Raw genomic sequence first — 24,027 nt, forward strand, 5'->3', positions numbered from 1 at the left:
AGCTAAACGACAAAACAATTTTGTAACATCTTTCCTCAACAAGGAATCAGAGGCCAACTTCACAGTCATGTTCCTCTCCTTTTTTTTTGTTTCCCCACCTTCTTCTTAGAGCAGATTTATCTTTCTGACTGTTTGTCGCCCCCTGCAGGTTTCCCAAGAAAGATGCATCTAATCTACATCCACACTGCTGAATCAGACAAGAAAAAGTGAGAATAGGAATCTTTACGAGTCAATAAATTACACTGGGGTCTTCAAAATAAAGGAATCGTAAACTAATCATTTCCATATAAAATCTGTCTTACTGCTTCTTTTTAAAGCGTAAAAAAACTAATTAATTACCAGAGGCATAAAAGAAAAGCAGCCCACTTGGCAGAGCAATTATTTTAGAAAAGTGATGAGAAATAAGTGGCACAGACTGCCAATCCGAATAGCTGAACCTCATACAAGTTATTATTACGTCAAAGATAATTGACAATTATCAATTGTCTTGAGAATTATCTTAACATAATTTGATAATTATCTAGATAATTATCAAATTGTCTTGATAATTGTCAAACTATCAAGATGATTTGGTAAATGATGAAGTCTGATATGGAGGACAGAAACTGACATAACAAATAAAAGCAGAAATATATAAATGGACCAATCCATCCATCCATCCATCCATCCATCCATCCATCCATCCATTTTCTTACACGCTTATCCCATTGGGTCAGGAGGGTTGCTGGTGCATCTCCAGCTGTCAAATGGGTGAGAGGCGGTTTACATCCTGGACAGGTCGCCAGTCCGTCACAGGGTAACACAGAGACACACAGGACAAACAACCATGCTCACACACACACACACACACACACACACCTAGGGAGAATTTAGAGAGACCAACTAACCTGACAGTCTGTGGGAATTTTGGACTGTGGGAGGAAGCCGGAGTACCCGGAGAGAACTCATGCATGCACAGGGAGAAGATGCAAACTCGCAAAGCAGTTAATTAATTTTGTTCTTTAAGTTTCAAGATACTTGTCTGCAACATTGCGAACCTGTAATAATGAATTCACAATGTCAAACACTGTGAAATTATAATTATTGTAATCAAACATGCCGCTTTGAAGCCCAAAAAAAAAAAACCTCCGAAATATAAAGGGCCAACCACGAGAATCAACTCATTTAAAGTTAAAACTCAGTTTCACGTAAATAAAAAGACGGCAACATAAATGTTTGACTTTGAAACTGAAGCGTTCAAGATTGCTATCGAGCTCATTTTCTATTTGCAGCTCCACTAATCGTTTTGATTTATGTTACCAAGACACATGAAAACAAACCTTTAACTTGGCCTTTTTCTATTCTTCCCCTTGCTGTTCTCTGTCACTGCAACATTTTTGAAACATTGTTTTGATTACTTTGATGCATTGCAGCACACACCACCGGTGAAGCATGACCAACCACGGCCACAAGGGGGCACCCAAGATAATTTATTTTTTCTTTTTGCCCATATAAAAAAAATATTTCTACATTATCAAATTTATATAATTGTAAAACAAATGAACAACTTTATGCAGAAACTGTGTGTTTTTGTTAACAACAAAGAAATCATCACAAAAAAAGAAAGAAAAGAAAAAAGCTCCACTTAGGGGGCCCCCTAGTGGCCATGGGACCCAAACAACTGCTTAGTTGCTTTGCTTCGGGCTGGCCCTGGCTAGAAAACATACTAACAAATAGTTTATTCAATCAAAAAAAATTTAAAGCTAAAAATAAATCACTGCCAATTAATTTACAAGAATTTTTCATCTTAAGCTCAGTTGACAGAAATGACAGAAGGAAGTTTGATTTCAAAAGTAAAACGGTGTCTAGTATTGTAAAGCAAATGTGCATTTCGGTGAATGGAGAAAAATTATGAAATGGTTTGGACAAGGAGTGAAATGCTTTATTTTAAATGAATTCAAAACACTTTATAATAAAAAATCTTTTTTATACACTTTTGAGTTAAAAATGAGGAGAATGATATATTGCTTGCAACTCATATTGTTATAATTTAATGTGAGCGTCCATGAACAATGTATTTTATAACTATTGAGAAAGCGGCAGGTTTCTGTGAGACCTTTCTTCTCCTCCTGCCTTTACCCTTCTGTAGAGTAAGGGTTGTAAGGGAATGTGTTTGTAACTTAATGATGCATTTTGTTAAATCGAGTGAATTGACTGATTGATTTATTGATTTCCTGTACTTCCAAAATCTCGGTTACGGGTCGATAATAACAGTAGTGGGCGGAGAGGGGACCCAAACTGCACCCAGTCTCCGGGCTGAGGCCATCATGAGAAGCAGTCGCAAGGTTGCACAAAACTTTAACAGAAAACATGGAACAAGCATCACACATGACACTGTGGCAAAATGTATTTGCAAGTTTCAGAAAACTGGAAATGTCGCAGATCAACCACCAAGTGGTCCAAGACGTGCAGCGATTACAGAGTCCCACAACAGTAAAAACGGTTGTCCAATATAAGATGTTTGTTTCCATGTATGGAAACTTATGGCCCACCCTGTATTTGTGACCCCAACTTTAAGATCATCTTCAGTCCAAACTACATCCGAACATTCGTCAAATAGACACAGCTTGTTCAACCTTTATTCTGCTGAAAACAAAACGTAAAGTATTTTCAGAACCTTTGGGCTATCGTGTTAATATTTACTATAGCTTGAACATAAATATCATGGTTTGCTTATTATTGGAGCCTCAATTGAAGAAAACAAAAATATATTTTTGTCTATTCTCATCAATAAAACAGAATCTGTTAGTCTTCACTTTAAAACACTTGATGTGTTTATCAAAGCTTGAATGCAGCAATTAAAAGCAGATTTTACTGCACCAACATGTTGTTCTATTTACCATGAAAATAGAATGAAAACAGAGGGGTTGAAAAAGATGACCACTTTGAGTTGCATCTAACATTTTTCTAAGTCCATTGTAATGTAAATGTCATAGATGTCATATTTCTGTGGGAAGCACCAAAACACTTCAGGGCCACAAATGGCCCCGGGCCCTACTTTGAACACCTTTTGGGGTCAACTGGACCTTTATATTACATTTTAAAGTGAATCTACGGCTAAACTTTGTAATATCTTTCCTCGACAAGGAACCAGAGGCCAACTTCACAGTCATGCTCCTCTCCCCAGAAAGATGCATCTAATGTATCCACCCTGCTGGATCAGACAAGAAAATGTGAGAATTAAGATTTTTACAGGCCAATAAATGACATTGGACGCTTCATAATAAAGGAATTATAAACCAATAAGATCTACATAATATCCGTTTTTCTTGCTTCTTTTCAAAGTGTAAAGAACAACTAAATACCAAACTTATAAAAGAAAAAAAAGCCAGTTTGCCAATTATTTCAGAAAGTGACACATACACTCAACATACTACCAATCCAAATGGCTGAACCCCCAACGAAGACAGGTTATTATTACATCAACGAGGCCAACTGTGATAATTGGTGAAGTATGGTATGGAGGATAGAAACTGACATAATAAAATATAAAAGCAAAAAAATATATAAATGGCCCAATAAATGTGTCAATACACTTAACATGCACCAAATAATTTGAAAAAGGGGAATCTTACCTAATGCTTTAATACATAATTGACCTTCATATTTATTTATTTTTCTTCAGTTTATTTTTCTTTTTAATAATTACTTTTCCATTATTAATCCTGTGTTCCAGTTGTAGTCGTAACTGGGAAATTGCAATTTACCAGTCAAAACAAAATCAACTGGAATGCTTTCCGAAGTTGGATTTTCCACTTGGGAAAGTGGGCTCAGCTCCGACTTTGCATTTCAACATGGCAGCTTGTCAACAGTGGCAAGCTCTGGTGGAAACATGTTTATTTCACAAGACACATGTGTAACACTGTGTCCAAAATCAACGTTACAAGTTTGTTTATGGAAAGTAAAATTTAAAACTAAGGGTTACTGCGAACAATGTCTATGGCCTGGAACCTCTGGTGTGATGTCGAGCCATGCTCTGGGAGGCGACATCAGTCAAGCTGGGAGGAACAAAATGAAAGGAAATGCACCTTTACAAACCCCTCGACGTCATACTCACCTTTAAATGTGTTTGAATAAGCCCGTCAAAAGCAAAGGCGCGAGGGTTCGGGATGAGCAGAGGACCAATGACGGGTGGTCCGTTGTTACAACACCTATATCAGGTCCACCAATCACGAAGAGGCACCAGCACACTCCAATTACATATTGAAAATAAAAAGGCCTCTTCAATAGTAGTCATAGCCAATGGTGTGACTCAATTAAAATTTTTAATCCATTCCATCGCTGTTGTTTACGGATGCCACTTGTGCAACAGATTTACGGGCGTACCAGAAGCACAACGCAAGTTTCCAACCGGGGACAGAAACCTCTAACTAATTTACGCGTTGATTATAACACTTTTACTTGTAAGTTTGCTGCAGTAAGCAGGTGAGTATTGAGTTAATTTTTATGAAAACAAAATCAACACATCCAAAGTTCTCACCTCTATCATCATAAATAAGATGGTGGATGTGAAGGAATGTCGCATTTGTATTTTTCCTGGTTTTTCTAAATGTATAGAAACCCGTTACTCCACATAGGAATGAACTCTGACACTTTTGAGGTCATTTAATTCAAATCAGTTCACAGACAACAGTAGTTCTCGTAGTGACAGACGAACCATTTCATGACAGTTTAGTGAAGACAAGCAGCCAGAGTAGGGAGGAGGGGAGGAGAGAAAACAGCTCGTTAAGAATCCACTTCTTCTGCCCACTAACATTTAAGATCTTCAAAAAGACATTAAGATCATCAGGTCAAGAAATACCTGAAAAAAGGAAACCATAACAGAAGCAAATTAAAATCCATTCCATCCTATTTTGATGTCTCATTGTCTTTTTTTTCTCTTCTTCTTCTCTAAGTGTTCCTGGAGTTAAATAGTGTTTACTGACTGTCAGGGTGAAAACTAAAGTCCACAAATTCAGATGTGAAAATGTTCCACACAAGCTCTTATTGATGAAACACTTTTGTTAGACAATATGAGCACCGAAAACGGGAAATCCTTAAAGAAATAGAAGCTATTGGTTGCATTATGATCCTTTTATCCCAGTTAAAGTTTGTGCAAGTATTTCTCATCCTTCATTATTTGTTTCAGGGGGGCAGAGAACAAGACAAAAGAATGACAAGTGAGTGGATTAAAGAAGCGATTATCAAACGCCTTGAGCACAGAGGGAGACGGAGAGATGAAAAGTGCATTAGAGGACGACAAACCTTTGTTTTTGGTTGAGCTAATACAGACAGCTGTATCTACAGTAGAAACATGACACAGGCCGACCCCCCATCACACAGAGAGGGGCTTCCAGCCTCTCAATCCACAGTCACACATTAAGTTATTTACACGTTTTAGTAGTGTTCTTCTTCATTATTCCATCCGAAGCTTGAAATGTACACAGACAGCCGGGATTTCCTGTCGTTCCAAATTCTTCCAGTGTGGTTACGGGTCGGATAATAACGTTAGCGGGTCGGTGGGAGGGGCAGAGAGGGAAACCAAACTGAACCCAGTCTCTGGTCTGAGGCCATCATGTCTCTGGAAGCTGGTTGATGTCAGTCAGGTTGGTGTCGTTCAGGATTACTTTGATCCGATCCAGGGATTCCGCCTGTCGTATTCGCTCCAGCTGGACCTGCGGACAAAAAACAAACGACGATTCTGATTTCATCACCTCTGTCTGGATCACGGTGCAAGAATTTCAGAGAAATGGCCTAAAATAAGCTGTGGAGAAAAATAGTAACCTAAGGAAGTGGAGAATATTTAGTGTAAATCCTGAACTATTTCTCAATAACTTTAAACACTTTTTAAAGCTTTTATTTCTTTTTAATAAGCTTTTATTACCGTGCCTTGGATCACGGTTCCAAGGCACTTCAAGAAAACTGTGTGAGATTCAGTGTAGAAGTGGGGGGAGGTGAGTAGAGATCTGAAAACTCACTAACAGGCAAACTGGTGCATGAACTTAACAGTCTCTGGTTACCTGAAGCGTCTGAGAAAGCTTGACAAAGTCCTTCTGGACCTGCTCACTAACGTCCAGCTCAGTCTGCAGCCGCTGGGCTTTGTCTCTCTCGTCCAGAACTTGACTTTCTAATGCACTCTATGGTAGGCACACACAGTATAAATGGAAAACAGACACAAAAGACTTCATATTTCACCACTTTCATTCAGAATATTCAGTTTGTTCAATTACCAACACATGTTTTTCCCCCCAACATGTCATGAGTTGGATGTAACAGCAGCACAAACCTTTGCAGTGGCGACTTCTCTGAACTGGTGCTCCAGGCTCATCTTCACGGCCTGGACGCTGTCCAGTGTCTCCGTCTTCTCTGCTAAACAGCTCTGCAGCTGCAAAAACAAACACGATGACATGAGAGGGTCAGGAGGACACGACTGGTCCAATCACAGCCTTACTGCACCTCCCCTGACCGGACGTCACAGATAAATAGATGGATGTACAGATGAACACATTAACACACAGAGGCTGAGGGAACCTCACCTTGTCCTTCTCTGCTTTAACCCTCTCTAGCTCCATCTTCAGGCTGGAGAACGACGCTGCAGAGAAAACAGAGGCATCATTAGAGTCAGGAGTTCTGAGCCATGAATTATTTAACCAAGCGGCTGTAGTTTGAGCTCTGCTTGTTAGAAACACACCAACAGACCAAACACAACGAGCTGCTAAACGCTACCGGACCGACCGGACCTCCAGAACCGGATGAGCAGGAAAAACAACACCAGCACAATCTGGGGTTTAAAGTTGACGGACCCTCAGAAAACAGAGGCAATCTGCTTTAAAAACGTATAAACCTACTTATTTATTTTAGCAAAAAAAGGTCTGAGACCTCAGATGTTTTCAGAAAAATGGTTTTATTAGTTTTAATTATTTGTTATGTTTTGGATCATTTAAGTTGTGAATGAATGAATGAATGCATACATCTATCCTAAAATAATTAATCAAATCTAATAGTATGAACCATAAGCCAAAAAACAAACAAAAAAACCCCAGATGAAGTCATTTTCCTGAATTTAAGGATCTTTGTTGTTGATCAATGTAAAAACATAAAATACCCTGAAATACTATTAAATCCCACTTTTGGACATGCACATTTGCTACTTAACATGAAATACAAAAAGTCACATCTAAAGCTACAGTTCTGTGCAAAGGTCTTAAATCATCCCTCGCTTATTTAATTAAAATAAATGACATTATTATCATAAATCTGAAGAAAAAGAGCAGAAAAAAACAGAGCTTTATCCAGAAAGCCTGCAGAACTCCTGATCAAATTTGTTTTAGTAATTCTGTCTTGATATGAAATTACCAAGAAATGAGGGGAGGGTTTAAGACATCTACATTGTACCATAAAACAAACCTGTACAAGTGTCAAACACACAGTGAGGTGAACTTTCTCACAGCAGAGGACACAAAAGGCTCGTTGTGTTGAAGTCTGAGTTATCATGCTCAGTCTGATAACTACAGTGCCTTGCAAAACGTTTTCACACCCATCGAACTTTCCCACGTCCTGTCGTCACATTGAAACGGCAGACTTCATGTGAGAAACCCAGACAAGAGTGCATGAATGCGTCACGAAATTAAAGAATTTATTGCTTAAATATTTAAAAATCAAAAAGTATTGTATGCATTTGAATTCAACCTGACTTCACTTTTAGGAATCCCTAATTATAAAAATCAACTGCAGTAAATTGAGTCTATTATGTCTGCTTTATTCTAATCTTTCATATAAAATACACAAAATGTGAAAAAGTACAAAGGCTGTGAATAATTTTGCAAGAAACTGTGTGCTGCTAACACACGCAAGCTGTTAAGTTTAGCCTTTTCATACCTTCCAAGATGTCTGTAATACAATGATCAGTGGAGGTAAAAAAAAAAAAAAAGAAACAGAGGAGAGTTTTTTTAAAATAAATGTCCAGAAAACAGCAGGATGCCTGACGTTAACGCTACAGATTCTCACCTATCTCCTCCTTGCAGCCCTCGATCTCCAGCTGCAGGGTGTCTTCCAGGTTCTCCTTCAGACACTGCTCCGCCTGGATCTGCTCTTTCAAGAACAGGATCTCAGCTTTTAGCTTCTCCTCCACGTGATCAGCCGCCGTCCGCAGCGCCACAACGTCGTCCCGGTACTGCAGCACCAGGCCCTGCAGATCCTGCAGAACAATCCAGTTGAGAACTATTTAACTGCTTCTAATCTCAAAATGAGAAGTTTGGGTTGAACTAGTTGCTTCACATTTATTTTTCACATGTTTCAACAATGCAGTTGTTGTATCTTTTTTATATTTCCTATATTTGTATTTGTTAAATCATTTATTTCCAGGACATGAGCAGAAATTCAGACTGGAACATCTACGCCTTTTTACCTGTGTTCTTTTTTTAAATTGTAGGAGAAACGGGCTGAAACAATTAATTGGATTATTTGTGATTAATCGTTTGATGAAATAGTTGCCAACTAATTTAGTAATCAATTAATCGTTAAATGTATTGAGAGTTCAGACTCAAAAAAGCCGTTTGCTAAAAAAAAAACCCCAACATATTCACAGCCAAAACTGTACAAAAAATATAAATTTGGCATATGGGATTTTAAAAAAAACTTCTTTGTAAATAAATCCTGCCCAAAACTACTCAAGTGGAATAGTTTTAGCTTCATCTGGTTCAAATTCTGTAAAAAAAAAATCTATTAATCACCTTTTGCTATCCAATTATCAATCAGTTAATATAAACTAATCATTAGATCAACCCTACACTGTGTTGATAAGTCAAGTAGAAAGGTTTGATGTTAAAAGTATTTTTTTAGCTGCAGATCCATCCGTTGCTACAAATGATCGAGCGTTCACCGAAGGAATGCAGTCGTTTCATGTTAGGCAATTAAACTATTAACTAAATCAGATTTAGTCTGTGAGGTGCATTGAAGGCGTACCTGCACAGTGTCGGGCATCTGGAAGTCTTCTTGCTGCTGCAGTTCTAGATGCAGTCGGTGTTTACCCTGCAGGCTCTCGTTGTCTCTCTGTAGTCGGCTTAGCTCATCCGCCACCTGCTCCCTCGACTTCAACAGAACTGCCTAAAAAGAAAAAAAAAAGAATATTCTTCACATCTGCTTGGATCATCATTTCCTCCAGGGTGTTGGTTTTCATTTACGGTGTGTGATTTAAACTCATATCTTTAGGCTTAAGCATCATCAACAGCAAAAGATTTTCCAGCTATTCAGGAGGAATGATTTTTGCTCTAACTTTATATTTTTTCCGTAACCATGGCAACGAAGTTGGGTTGCTTTTTTTTGTGTGTTTTTTTTAACAACTTGGAGTAGCTGAATAGTCTCTCTAAAGCTCACCAATCCCAGAAGAGCTTAAAAGGCAGAGAGAGGAGGAGGAAGTTCAAACCATCTTTCGACGATCATAGTGGGTAAGGATCACATCCCCTACTCCAACATCTCTCTATTCACAGTTAAAAAGAGATTTAACTGTTATTGTCTAATTGAGCTGTTAGCATGTTATGACACCAATGAGACTGCCATACAACAACAGTCTTCAGTCAGAAGCTTCAATTTGTTGCAAGACTGACTGCTAGTTGAGATCCTGCCTGCCCACAGCTTCACCATTCACAGCGACTCTTTGAAGATACTAGAATTCATACATACTTTTAATATCGCAAAAGAAAACTAAATGTTTTCGTGACTCATATCAACTAAGTATCTTCTGTTTTGAGTTTTTTGTTGTTGTGGAAAGTGTTTTTTTTTTTTTTTTTTTTTGTCACTCCCAGTTTATATAGTATTAGTAAATATAATTTCCCATTTTATTCTCTAATAGGCCCTCCTTTTATTGTTTGAAAACGTTTTGGGAAAAAAAAAAAAATTCTTAAAAATAAAGTCCAATCAGCGTATCCTAAACCCATTAGCCTCGTCTTGTTATCGGTTGGTTGTGAAAAGCAGTGATTAAGTGGAGTAATAAGGACAGCAGACAGGAGCCACAAGCTGCCGCTTAGTTTGGCTGCAAATGATCAACAAAGACAAACTGATGAAGCTTTTCAGGCTGGCTGTCATCTTTTATATGCTGATAGTAAAGCCATCAGGCGGGGACAGGCGGTGTGGCGTTAACAGCTGAACACGCTGCTCACCATCTGCTCCTGTGTGTTCCTCTTAGCCTCACTGAAGGCCTGCTGCAGTGTGCCGAGCAGCGCTTCTGATTCCTGGACTCTCTGCATGAGGGCAGACACCTGTGAAGAGAAATCCAAACACAAGAGACTGCTAATTTAGACTCATAAAATCTATAAATAGAGAGGTTATGAAACATAAAGAATAGCTGGCACGTTTTTGGCAATAAAAAAGGCTCTGTCGTTACATCTCACTTAAAAACAGGACTAACTACATGATAATGGACACTGTGGATCACAGTGTCGGTGGATTATTGTTGTAAAATGAACACAAACTGTTTTCTTGGAGAAATCTGCCAATAGGACAACTCTTAGTTGGCACTCTTTACCACAGGTGTAGTTCACCTGCACTGAAATACAGGCTGAATGAGTTGGCAAAAATAACTTTTAAATACATGTGTAGGGTGCCAGATCATTAAGTCTCCAGGTTAGTGCTCTGGGACAGCATTTCACCTCACTTCCTGCTCCTCTCCAGATAAACCACCACATAAATCTTTGCTCTCAGTACTTTTGTGTTGGATATGCACTGAGGCACAACGCTTTGACAACGTTCAGCTGTCATGTTTGCTTTGTTACATATTTATCCATTTATCCATTATGAAAATGAACACGTTTATCATCAGCTATAACCTTGAAAACAACTGATAAAGATAAGATGCAAAAATGAATAGGAATTCCCTCGAAATTAATGCTTCTTCATAAACTGCAGTCATCAGATTGTGATCTTTGCACAACAGAAACCTGAGAATATGAGCCAGAGGTTCGTGGCTGGCCACAGCTCTATCACCCATCTTAAATTAACTTCTCACTTGCAAACTGACAAAACACACATGCTATAGTAAAGTCTTTGGTTTGGTTATTTTTTGCAGTACAATGTTGCAATGCAGATACGTCTGCAGATTCTTATCTACTTGATTTCTATTTCCACATCAGAGAGAGCAGCAACAGAATGTTTTTGATGTTGGAGATGAACTCGAAACAAAGCAGCATCTGTAAAATCCTTCATCACAGGCAACCAGTTGGCATGTTGGTGGTTCTCGGGGGTTATTAGCAAGAAATGCAGATAATATCAGCTGCTCTCATCCTGTTTTAAAGCTGCTTTCTTCCCTCTGTGACACCAACAGCTCTCTGATGTGAGAAAGGTTATTCAAGATGTCTTGCATTTTCTTCAGAGATAAGGCTGTGAAGTGTTTTGACACATTCTCATTATGAATAACTTTTTGTCCTTATTTGCTTATCTGCCAACTAAGACTTTAACTAATTGATTTAGTCGTACAAATGTTAGGAAAATTCCTACAAGGCCTGTTGGACTAATAGCGTTTTTCCACCCCTCACGTTCAACAGATATATTTGTTTTAAGTCAAATTCTACGTAGGTGAGATTATTTCAATAATCGATTCATTACAATTAATCGTTTCATTAGATTAATCGTTTCATTAGATTTATAGGATACACACCTTAGCATCAGTTTCCTCGTTTCCTATTTTTACTGATTCTTCTAGACTCTGTTTCTCCGTCATCGTCCTCTCCAGCTGATCGTTAGCCTGTCGCAGCATGGCCTGCAGCTTCTTCACCTGCAAGAAAAAACAGTCAAAGTATGGAGACCTCTCCAACACAATTAAGTTGAATTACACCAATGCTTCTTCAAAATAAACAATAAATTAAGTCGCAAAATATGATAATTTCATAAAAAGACAGAAATAAATCTGGATTGTCTTTGTGAAAGCAGAGAAGCGTACCTGGTCTCGTGTTTCGGCCTCCTGTCCTTGAATGGCCTGCAGCTGCTTCTCATAGTTGGAGCACATGTCGCAGCGTCGGCCGAGCTTCCTGCCAGCGTTTTTTACCTGGTTCAACAAAAACGTGGCAACAAAATGTTCATGAATGATCATCAGTCCAGATCAGCACTCAGTACATCTGCAGTTCCTCAAGGCTACATTCTGAGCCTTCTCATCTTTCATGTAACAAAAGTATCTTTTCTTTTACAATTTGACCCCGTCCACTTCAGCACGACTAAATGCTTCCAAAGATGCATTTTTTTATATATATATTTTCGACATGCTTTGCAAAAAACAAACAAAAAGGCAAATAGATGAATTTCTACCAATAATTTGGAACAATGACACCAAAAAGTCCCAAGAGCTATTAATCTATTTTTTAATCACTCCTAATATTTTTCTGAGAAAACTAAAAACTGAATATTTATCTTTTTTTGAAGTTTATATTGGGAAAAATACATAAAACTCAACTAAACTACTTTTGTTGAGATTCCATGAAATATCAAAGGTTTAGTAATTATCATTCCATATAATTTGGGATTATGTTCCAAAACAGGAATGAATGCGGAGTCGCAAATAAGAGAGGGTTCACTGTACTGGTAGGAAGTAAACTGGGAACTTAAAGCACAGAAAACCAATCTGTTCACCTCTTGCTGCAGCAGGTTCCACTCGGTGTCGCTGACGAGTCGGTAGCCGGACGGCGGTAAGTAGGCGGTGTCCGGAGCGTGGGAGATGCTGGACAGCAGCGACGCCGTCTCCTCCTGCTCCGGCGTCATGGCTTTTATCGCTTTCTCCTGGTCCTTAGTCAGCAGGAAGTGACCCGCCGTCAGCTTGATGGAGCCGATGGACGAGGTCTCACCAAAACTACTGTCTGTCACGCCGCAGTCGGCCCCCACCAGGGGCCCAAAGTCCGATTCGTCCAGGTTGCTGGCCGACTTGGCCTTGTGGTTGTGTCCGCCGAGTCCCTGCTGTGAAGACAGCGAAGACCCGAGGCTGTCGGTCGACTGGACCCTCCGCAGATTGTCCTTGTAGGGGTCCGAAGGGCCGCCGGCAACGATGTCAGTGTCTAAGGAGTGTATGGATCCATGAGCGCTGTGGTTGGTCGGAGGCTGACAGAGAAAACAAAGAAATAAGAGTTTAGAGGAAAGAAAAATTTGTAGCTTAAATAAAAAAACAAACGAGTTTTTAAAGCAAAGCTAGAGAAAATAATTTTTAGGGAACCTTTTTAAGTGCTACAGAAGTTAAATAGGAACAGTGTGACACCAAGAATGAGCACTTTAAATCCAACTAAACTGCTGCTAGCAATGCCCCCCAAGTCAACGTTTACACTCGCAGGTGGAAATGGCTGCAAACAGATGCGCAATTATACAACCGTACATCTTTGAAAATCAGAAGTGTCGCCTTCTGCAGAACCAACAACAATGCAGCAGGTGGTTTCTGGATGGTAAATCAACAACAAAACACTTGTCTTTTCCATCAGCCATTGTACAGCGGATACAGCGGTAAAACCCGCTGACCAAATGTGCTGGAGCTCAGTTTGGATTGCTAGATAAAACACAGTGGCCTCGATTATGACTTAATAATCTGGAGGTTTTTGAAACGGCTCATCTTCCAAACACCACAAAAAATAAACTTATCGCCAAAAAACAGTGTTTGTGTTTTTAGCATTTGGGATGTTTTTTTTAGAAACAGTAGAAACTCAAATGGAAGAATAAAAACATGCAAAATTTGAGTTTTGCATAATTTCTGTTTACAGATTAACCATGAAATCATTTTGTATTTAAATGAATTTATTTTGAAATTAAATTTATTTATTTCATTTTGTCCCTTTTAACATTCCATAAATATCTGAAAGCAGACTTGAGTAGCATTTCCCACTGTGATACAGTGTCGATTAATAAGTTACCTAGAACTATAAACTACTGCCCCGCAAAAAATCTGAGAAACAAAAATGCAGCTTCAGGAAGAAGTAGTTATTTAGCTGAAGAATTCAACTTATTTTGCAGTGCTGTTGTCCTTCTTTAAACTCTCTGAGAATCACAATGACTTTCACTTCCTCTGCAGAACCGTTACTAAGACCAATTTTCTTTCTTGGTTTGTGCACATCCTACCAGAGTAGCGCTGTGGTTGCTCCACAGTTGCTGCAGAGTCACCCTTTATGCGGAGAAATTAGGCAGAAGTGACCACAGATGCAACAAAATAGGTACTAATGTTGCAATTGGTCACAGTAAGACTTTGAGAACTTCAAACAATCTTGCAAAACCAAAGTATTAAACCGCTGACATAGAGCCAGAGGTTAACCATTAAAAGAAAGTTTTATAGTTTTAAACCAAAGTTTCAACTAATTAGAACAATGACGACAGAAAACTAATTATTAAAGACTTGTAAAATTTCCCAGATGTCTAATATATTTATAATCTGAACGCAAATCACAATGTTTATTCTCTTTTGTGTTTGTGTAATTAAAAACATCCCCATTTTTTTCCTTTGCTCCTTTCATTTGTTCCACTTTTGATCCATATTTATATAAAACCAGTGATGGAGACAAAGAATCGTAGAAAGACGTTTCCAGTTTAAACCAGTGAGGAACCAAACACGTGAGGTCAGAGCGTGAAGGTGAAGAAGCTCACGTTTCCACCAGGGAACAGAACAAGAGGCAACACCAAGACGAGCTGCTGTGCGTCTCGGGGGGACGGATCAGATGACATGACGTACCTCCTCAACGCTCAGCCCCAGGAAGTCCTCCAGAGGCTCAGTGTTGTCTCCTCCATCGTCCTCCTGCAGGTCCTTCACCAGACTCAGCCTCTCCTTCTCATCCTCCTCCTGGGAAAAAAAGACAGATCTTAATCAGAATTTGTCCCATTTTCCTGGCCCTCCCAGCAATAATCTCACTAAGTGGTGCCTTTATTAGATAGACCAGTATAATCTGATCTGATCATCAGCCTGGACAAATTCTGCTATCAAAGATAACAACATTAAGAGATGCTGAGGGGGGTTTATGTTACTAGATAATGCATATTGTTCTCACAATCCTCCTCTTTCCATTGGATAAAAAATGTACAAAGTGTATTTCATTTTTTAAGAGTTGATGGAACTAGGTGTTTTTATCTTTAATGTAAAATGTAGAAATTTTTTTATAGTTTTGGCTTAATGACTGTTCTGAATATATTGTTTCACCAATTGCCTTTTTTTTGAGTCTGTATACTCCAGTTAGCAAGTGATCGATTACTAGTAGTAACAACTAGTAAAACTAGTTGACAATTGTTTTACTAATCGATTAATCACAATTAATCTGATTAATCAGTTAAGTCCTAAAATGTTTTTGATTAAAATGTGATTAATTGTGATTCATTAATTACAGACCCTATAATTAACTTGACAAAAAAATTAATGCAACACTAATAAAAATTCAAATGCAAAACTACTTTAGTGATCCCAATGAGAAATTAAATGTTGTTGCAACTTATATTAATTCAAATTCTTCAAAGAGTTTTTGTAGACAGTGATGGCTATCAAAAAACATCAAACCTGACTTTGGAAAAAAATACAGTATTATTGAAAGACGACAAAATATGTCTTAAATGACCTCCAACTGAGAATCAAAACAGCAAGTAAATGAACAGGAAGACCTCAACTTCTACACAAAACAGCCTGATGGCCTCATGTGTTTAGCATGGAGGTCATGAGGCTGTTGCATGTTCCCAAACGCAGCACCGTGTCTGCTGGAAAATGAGCTCCATTAAACCCCTCATTAAACATTTTAGGAATGTGCACAATGCTGGATGGCTTTACTTACCATCCGAACAAAATGAAACCCAGAGATGAAGGTATCACTAACTTAGTGCAGTGTGTCACAGTAAAGGAAAAAATAACACAGAAAACCATAGTAGAATAACTCAAAACTGCTCATACTCTTCCTTTTTCTCACTCTCTGTGTGAGCTGTATGACACAGACTTGTTGTCATAGCAACATATTCAACATTAAAAAAATACAAACATTTCCAACACAAAGAACAGATCATTCAGTCCATTACAGTTTTATGTTTTCAGGTTTGATGTTTATTTTGCGATTATTAATAAGTGATCAGCAGTGGCTGATTAGCTAATTTAAACCCCTGCTCTATTGATGAACTACCAAGGAGTTGGATTGTGGCTCCCCCTTTTTTTTAACTGAACCAAAACACCAAATTCCACAGCAGATGTACATATTAAGATTGTCAAAGTCAAGCTAGCATAACTGACCTACTTCCCTCTCCCACGCCATTTTATTTTTATTAAAACTTTTCACTCATCTGTGAAATGGGATACCCTTGGACCTTGTTATCTAGTTGTCATAATACTGACAATTAGTAGCAAAGCCCTGCATCCCTTTTTCTTTTATATATCATGAGTACATATAACATTTAGCGTGCTATGTTGGCAACTTGACAGCTAAAACCAATGGTAGTCAGTGAGCAGCGTTTTAACCTTCAGCATGGAGCTGGGGGCGGGATCTTGCGCATGTGACGTCATGTTTCAACATGTTTATGGAGGAGCATTTTTTCGTCATTTACGACTTCCAACCTCATTTGGGAAAACAAAAGTAAACCATCCATCAAACTGAGCTCAAGTGAAAGCTGAAACTTCTACAGCAAAGCGATGAGTGACCGCTGCTGTACCTGGTCCTTCTTCTTCATCTCCTCCACCTGGCGGAGCTGTTCGGAGGACAGCACGCTCTCTATTCTCTGCATGTCCCTCATCAGGAGGCGCTGGGACTCCAGGAACTGGTCGTTGGCCCGCTGCCATGTCTGCTTCAGCTGGTTGTGCTGCTGCCGCTCCAACTCCAGTTTGTGACACACTGTGAGACGCAGAGGAGATTACCATCAGCAGCACCTTCAACCTCAACCATATTCATAGAGTTTCGCATGTTAAAGAGAAACAACATCAATCATGAGAAATGTACCTGCCTATGTTGCTGCATATGTATAACCTGGTCTCTAGAGACTTTTCCGGCCACAAAAATCTAAAACAATTCTCCAAAATCCAAAAAGGAACGAGCTAACATGTTAGCAGGCATACTCTTCAGTCTCAAATTTTCTATTTAACGATTCTACTACACACATTTTCTACTTCTAAGCTTTCTTTTAATCAAAAAGCTTCCACTGGAAGCCCTGAAACGAACCATCATGGAGCTCTTTGCGTAGTTTCTCTGCATCTTCCTGCAGCACAGACTTCTGCGTGTTCAGCACAGCCACATACATCTCCAGGTCCGTACGACACGACTTCTCAGCCTCCAGAACATGATTCAGCTCCTTCACCTGCCAAAAACAAACAAACAAAAATAAATAAATAAATAAATAAAACAAAAATGGTGAAAGATTTCCAGAATAAAAGCCAAAACTCTTTTAAAGTGATTTCAGACTATTTTTATCAAGATTTTCTGAAGGTCTTGGGCCTAAAAAATGATAATGTTAGGCTCTTTGGTACCAGCAGCCTCTCAAAAAGACGTATTGTTCCAGTTTGCTTGGTTGAATCACTAAAAATTACAAAAATACTCACCACTTATTGAGACTCTCACTGCCCACAGCAATAAGCATCTACAACTCTGATAAAACTTAGATGATGTGATTTCCAACAATATTTAATTTTTCTTAGGATTAATAATGTATTTTTAGTTGAACTGAAATGAATAGTCCTTCTCTTAAAGAAAGGACTATCGTAAACTAAATCTAAAGAAATTATAGGAAACATTGCAACTGCCATCATTTAAAAACCAAATATTCCTGACTGACCTTGGACGCCTCCAGTTCCTTCACCCTGTCCTCGGCGCTGCTCAGCTTGGCCTTCAGCGCTGCGATCTCCTGCTCCATGGGCATCACCACGGAGCGCAGCTTCTCTGCATCCTCCTGAGCCTGAAACAAGCGACCCATTTTCAAACTCAAACCACTAACAAATACATAGTATTTGGGCTGTTGTAGATAGAAAGGAGGAGTAAATTTCTGTCATAAAATATGAGAATAATCACAGAAATTTTCTAGAAAAAACATGAAAATGTCTGAGCTCCAGAAGTCAAAATTTTGCAAGAAAACCTCATGTTACCAAGTCTTTTTCTAGAAAGTCTCTCATTTATCTCAAAATTTGAGTTTAATGAGTTTTTCAACTTTTTTAAAGAACCAGAATTTGATCTATTTATGTATTCTATTTTAAATTTAAAATAAACCTCTAGTCAGAGTTGTTAAGAGCCAAGGTTCTCAGAGTGAGGTCTTGTTATCTACCTTCTTCATTTCGTCCTCCAGGTTCTCCTCCTCCTGTCCCTCCGTGAGGCGGCGCCTCAAGTCGCCCAGCTCCCGCTCCATTGCCTCTCGGTACTGGTTCCACTGGGCTCGCTCCTGCTCCAGGCGCTGGTGGAACTGGACCTCGTATTCACACACTGTATCTGCAGACAGAGAACAAAAAGGAACATGCAGTTTACATGTAAAAGGTGAAACAACAGAAACATTAACAGTTCTGTTATTAAGTTTTCCTTAACCTTTATTTTCTTAACTAATGATAAAATAGAATTATAATAAGAATATTGCATTGTAACCACAGTTCACTTTTTTGGTCCGCATCAGAGTTCGATTGCAAAATTCACACCTTCCCAATACAAGCACTTTTAGTGTCTGTATTTAAAACTATATCGCAAATCGTAAATAATCAACAAGCTCGATTCATCAAACAATTAAAGGGACTATATTTGCTCAACAGAGGCCGAGTTTACCTTTCATGATGGCCTGCAGCGAGGCCACCTCCTCCTGCCATTGGCTGCGGACCTGGTCGATGGCTTCCTGCTTGGTGTTTTCCGACACAGTGGCCACGGCTTTGATGGTCTCGATCTCGGACTGAGCCTGAGACAGCTGGGTATGTGCGGCGCTCAGCTCGCTTTGGGAGTTCTCCAGGGCCTCGGTTTGTCTTTTAAGTTCCTCTGGGGGAACGAGACGGATCAGACAAGACACGAATGAGCAAAAATCCAAGACAAATGGCGTTAAAACAGACGGAACAGGATTAAAAACATTTTTATTCCCCTTCACATGCATCTTCAGGAAACTATGGAAGAGGGTTAGGGCCACTAAAAAAAGGAATTGTGACTTTTGATTTCAGAAGATTAAAACTAATTTAATCAGAATTGCAAGTTATTACGGCCAGTGGCCTTTTTCTGTGTTTGTTGTTTTTCAGTGGCTAATCAGATTGACTCCACCTGGAAGTGGGTGCTGCCCTGCTTGTCCTGTGCCACATCCTGAGGCCTACCGTGATTGGGTCATCAATTGCCGGCTCCACCAATCACTGTTGAGGCCTCCCTTTAAGAACCAAGGACATCCTGGGAGAAGGCGCGGCTGTTTCTTTGTTTAGACAGCTTGCCACTTTGTTAGGGGTTTGACTGCTGTAAACTTGTTTTGATAGCTCTGATAACCTTTGTTAGCTCTGACAACCTTTGTTAGCTTGCATAGCTTGTGTCACTCACTTTGTCCCCGTGTGGGATCTTTGATTCTCTGTTAGAGATTTGTAGTTTGTTTTGTGTACCCTGTTCTGAAAGTCTATTTTTGTTTGGTTAAGTTCTTTGATTTACAACTGATTGTTTTGGGGTTTTGTTTTGTTTAGTACCCTTTTGTTAGTCTCTACATTTTGACTATTGTTAATTTGTACCCCCTTTATTTTTTGTTGAACCCAAACAATAAAACCTCTAAACTGTTAAACCTTACCACCTAGGTTTCTTTAATGTTACTTCCCTTTCCCCTGGCCGAGCCGGGTCGTAACACAAGTTGTTTTTTTATTGGCCCTAATCCTCTTTCATTGGAAACCCTTATTCAGAACAGACAAATGCACTTCTTCCTTCTTTAAGTTCCTGATCCTTGGTACTTCCTTGTCAATGATTTATGAAGTAAAACTAGTTTCACTATCTTGGGATACCTACGTTCCTTGGTCAGGTACATCTCTTTGAATTTGGCTCTCTTCTGGTTGAACTCGGCCTCCAGCTGCTGCTTGAGCCGGATGAACTCGGCCCTCTCCTGCTCCAGAGCCGCCACACGCTGCTGAAGCACCTCTGGAAGACGAGAGAAGGAAACAAACACACAGCAGTTCGTCAGCTGCTGATCGCATGTAACCACAGAGGATGGAGCAAAACAGAGGAAAACTTTGTACTGTTTAATTACAAGAGTTTTAGACAGCATAATCAACATGACGGCAAATCAAAAAGTTGTGAAAATGTGGTTGTTTAACTAGAAAAACAAATAAATTATTCTTATAAGATAGCAAACTCTCTTTTAGCTGCTAAACAAATCGGCAGCTGTAGCTCTGTAAGCAAAAACGGGTCAGTTAAATTTTAAGTGAAAAATGCCACAGAATATTTTCCATTAATTTCAAAATAAAGACAATGGCTGTCTTTGCTGCCATCCTGATTTTATATTACACCAAAAAAATTAAAAACATAATTTACAGAATCTAAAACCTCATAAGAGAAACGCATACAAAACCGTTGAAAATATTCATCACACTTTAAAGCCTGAATTTACACAGTTGAACGAAAAAAAAAGCCATATTAGTGTCTTTGCTGTCAAACTGATGTTAAATCGAATAGCCGATTAATGGTTTATCAGATTAAAATGAGTTCCAATCGATTAACACCTGCTCAGACCTTCTTTAGTGTTGCAGTTTGGCCGCCATCCAGCAGAGGGCGCCACTGGTCATCCATACTTAATTGGACCCAATTGATACAGAATTAAAGATGGCGGCGGTATCCCACAATAGGAAACTGACATCGTCCACGGAGTCCGTCGTGGGATTCAAAATAAATTTTTATCCGATTCTGTTTTTAAATATAAACACTCGACGAACTTGTTAAGTTTCACCGTAGAGATATATCACATCTTCACGGGAGTCGACAGAAAAGTCTGCGGTCCTCCTCGTATCTATAAGTGTTTCACATATTTTATTCTTTTCGTCTTTTATTTTTCCCCTCGGGTTTCTGTTGTGCTGTATTTTAGAAATATGTCTAAATGTAACAATTTTCTGTTTATTCGGTCAGTATCTAACAAAGTAGACTCAAAGAAATGCTAAAATACAATGATGTACTTTTTAAAAAGAAATTCAGCATACTATGGAAAACTTAGCCATTTGTGTTAAAGAAAGACCTTGATACAAAATAAGGCTAGGGTTTTGGAGAAAATGCTAATCAATTAACCTTTAGTGGATCAATGAAATTAATCGATCATTTGCATGACAGAAATAAAGACATTCAATAAAGAGTCACAGTAGAGCTCCATTAGGGAAAACATGCAGGAAGACCTTTGATTGTACAGTATAGCCATGATGTACTCATTGCGTGAGTATCATCGTGACTTTACACCCCTGAGGTCTTCCTTTACACCCCTGAGGTCTTCCTAACTGGACTCACATCTGCAAATCAAACAATAATAAATATTTATCTTGTAATTAATCGAAATGAGAGGTTAAAACATCTAAAAAAAAAAAAAAAAGACATGCTTTAGCTTCAGTCCTAACCTAGAGCAGAGACTGTGTCCTCTCCTAACCAACCTGACAATACATTCAGTCACAGGTTTTTCCTACAGCAAGAGCGGCTCATACCTGATTTAATTCCTGTCACTTAAAACCAGCAGGACGAGCACGGAGACAGCAACTTTCTCACATGCAGACAGACAAATGGAAACATTTACGAGCCGCGGGCAGCAGATAGGTGCAGAGCGACTCTGCTGGTCATGTGATAGCTGAGCAAACTCCAACATGGGATTTTCACATCGATTCCTTGTGTATTCAAGCACAAAGTTAAATTCTGCTGCCCCAAGCAGTAACAGCAACTAAAATACTTTTTTTTTAAACTACCAATTTAAACAAAAACATTAACTAGCCAACAACAAAATCCAGCAGTCTTCAGTCTACTCAACAGAAGACTTTTAAAGTAGATCAGAGTGACTAAAACCAAAAGTTGGTTAAAGCTGTTTAATCCAGTGAAATATTGTTAGTATTAAAAAACCCCACAATATTTAGTCATGCATTGAAGTTTAAAAGGTCAGCACCAGTGTTGCTATTTCTCCTTCCTCATCATGTTTGGAAATTATCAGTCGTGGAGTTTGCATGTTGTTCTTCCTGTGGATTCGCTCTGGGTACTCTGGCTTCCTCCCACAATCCAAAAACATAACTGTTAGTTTGAAAGATTTCTCTGAATTACCTTCACCTGTGATTTTCTGTTTTGACCTGTGATGAACTGGCAATCCTTTCCAGATTAGTGGTATATACATTTTCACATAGGACTAGCTTTATCCCTTAATGAACTGCATTATAACATAAAAACTTCTTTTTTGTATTCAAAAATAGCTGGATGGTTGGAAAGATTTAAATGTGAAACCAAAAAAAATTGTAACGGGGGCAAATAAAGATAAAAATGACATTAAGGTCGATCTTATAACCGTTTCAGTCAGAGATTACTTTTTAATTTTGGAAAAAAATAAGGAAATTACGAATCACAAAGAGAAACACCAGAAATCATTACAAGTAAACACTGAGTTTTACGGAAAAGGAAAGTGTCTAAGACTGGCACATTTATAACAGAATCAGCTTTCTGGGCCAGGTTTCTGTGCACAAACAAAGAATTGACATTGCAATAGTAATGTCAAATACTGAAAATCTATATCAGATATGGGCACAAAGCACTGGGGAATTCGAAACAAGCGACCAAATGTAATATTTGCAATCAGACTTTTTATGCAAGGCATGTGAAATTCTGCAACGCTTTCCAGCTTCTGACCCACAAGACAAAAAATGTAAGAAGCTCATCACCCTGTCTCCTTGTTGTGCAAACAAGCAGTTAAAAATTGGTATAACAGCAACATAATCATTATCAACAGCCAATATATTAACCAATTTTATAAATTCCAGGCCTGTTTTTCTATGTCTTTGATACTATTTTTAAAATACATATGCTTTTTTGCTTCTATTTTTTTTGGTATTTAGGTTATCTTCTCAATTGGATCTTAAGCCCTCTCTCACTTGCATACAAACAACCACATCTTAGGGAACTGCTACTCCAGCCTGCCTACTGCGCTTAGCATACAATCAGCCCATTATTGATGCAATATTGATTCTGCAATGATATTCTACTGATTATGGAGCTCTATTTATGACTGTCTCATTATTTTCGTTATCTAGATGAGGTTAGCACACATTTCTAAGGGCATGTTTAGCAACATTAGCATCAAAATTGAGAAAGAATGTCTGCAGGTCGCAATTGTGGAGGATTGGATGCTTTTATGAAATTCAATGTGGCTAAACAAAGACTGAAAATTATAAAAAAAATTCAATGATTAACTTTACTATTAGTAACATCGATAACATAACCACTGCTTACTCAAATGTAGAAGAGTTGGGTGCCTTGCAAAACAAATACACTCAGCCTCGCATGCAAGTCCAATCCTGCATACTCAGAACTTTACATCTGGCTGATATGACCCACAAGAACTGTATGGCAGGCTTAAAATTCAGGAACAGAACCGACATTTAGCTCAAATTGGTCTAAGTAGATAAAGCTCACAGCTAAACAGCAGCTAGAGAGAGTGGTGGTACAGAGAAACCAACGTTATTCTGTTGGGTTTATAGGTTGGTAAATTTGACCAAAAAAAAACACCTGTTGTGTCAGTTAAATGTTTAGTAACACTGAAATTGTTAATGTGATGTTCGTAAGAGCACACAGTGGGTGGTAGTAAATGTTCAATAAGAGCCAGTGACACGTCGCACTGATGATGCTAACTGGCTAATGTTGTCAAGGATGCAGAGGCCGCTGCCTTCGGGTCTGTCAACCGTCAACACTCCCCCCTACACCCGCCACCCGAGAAGGCCGTCAAACACAGGACAGTTACCGTCATGTTGGGACGACAGAGGGGAACCCTCGGCCTCCTCGGCCATGGTTTCCTGAGGGACGCTTCAGACAGTTAACAGAGAGGTGGGAAACAGCTACGAGCGCCCAAGAAAACAGGCTAACATCACAACCCGCTGTGAAGCTAGACATGAAGGAA

The 24,027-nt window shown here is 38.9% G+C and overlaps 1 protein-coding gene across 3 annotated transcripts; it reads right to left on the reverse strand.

Annotated features, from left to right (window-relative positions):
• Positions 1 to 4,619: 4,619 nt before the first annotated feature.
• rabep1 (rabaptin, RAB GTPase binding effector protein 1) lies at positions 4,620 to 24,027 on the reverse strand. Of its 3 annotated transcripts, none has more exons than XM_028031706.1 (19): positions 23,872 to 24,027; positions 19,917 to 20,045; positions 18,726 to 18,929; positions 18,241 to 18,401; positions 17,758 to 17,877; positions 17,148 to 17,283; positions 16,645 to 16,823; positions 14,702 to 14,809; positions 12,634 to 13,095; positions 11,951 to 12,055; positions 11,669 to 11,785; positions 10,176 to 10,274; positions 8,983 to 9,123; positions 8,026 to 8,215; positions 7,897 to 7,908; positions 6,555 to 6,610; positions 6,305 to 6,403; positions 6,039 to 6,155; positions 4,620 to 5,693 (listed from the first exon to the last, which is right to left on the reverse strand). In XM_028031706.1, the coding sequence occupies exons 1-19, from the start codon at positions 23,915 to 23,917 to the stop codon at positions 5,592 to 5,594; spliced, it is 2,583 nt and encodes an 860-aa protein (XP_027887507.1). In that variant the 5' UTR covers positions 23,918 to 24,027; the 3' UTR covers positions 4,620 to 5,591. The 3 variants fall into 3 exon arrangements, with proteins under 3 accessions (XP_027887507.1, XP_027887509.1, XP_027887508.1); XM_028031708.1 differs by lacking the exon at positions 23,872 to 24,027 and adding an exon at positions 21,587 to 21,604; XM_028031707.1 differs by lacking the exon at positions 7,897 to 7,908.

This window comes from Xiphophorus couchianus, chromosome 11 (assembly GCF_001444195.1).
Source record: "Xiphophorus couchianus chromosome 11, X_couchianus-1.0, whole genome shotgun sequence".
In the NCBI taxonomy this organism is placed as follows: Eukaryota; Metazoa; Chordata; class Actinopteri; order Cyprinodontiformes; family Poeciliidae; genus Xiphophorus; species Xiphophorus couchianus.

Bases quoted from the DNA above. Each gene is read 5' to 3' on its own strand.
- rabep1 (XM_028031706.1), bottom strand. From the start codon at position 23,917: ATGGCCGAGGAGGCCGAGGGTTCCCCTCTGTCGTCCCAACATGACG. The intron at 16,824-17,147 runs GTTCGTTTCAGG...TGCGTCTCACAG, and splicing joins ACGCAAAGAGCTCCATGATG to TGTGTCACAAACTGGAGTTG. The intron at 6,404-6,554 runs GTGAGGTTCCCT...TTGTTTTTGCAG, and splicing joins TTAAAGCAGAGAAGGACAAG to CTGCAGAGCTGTTTAGCAGA.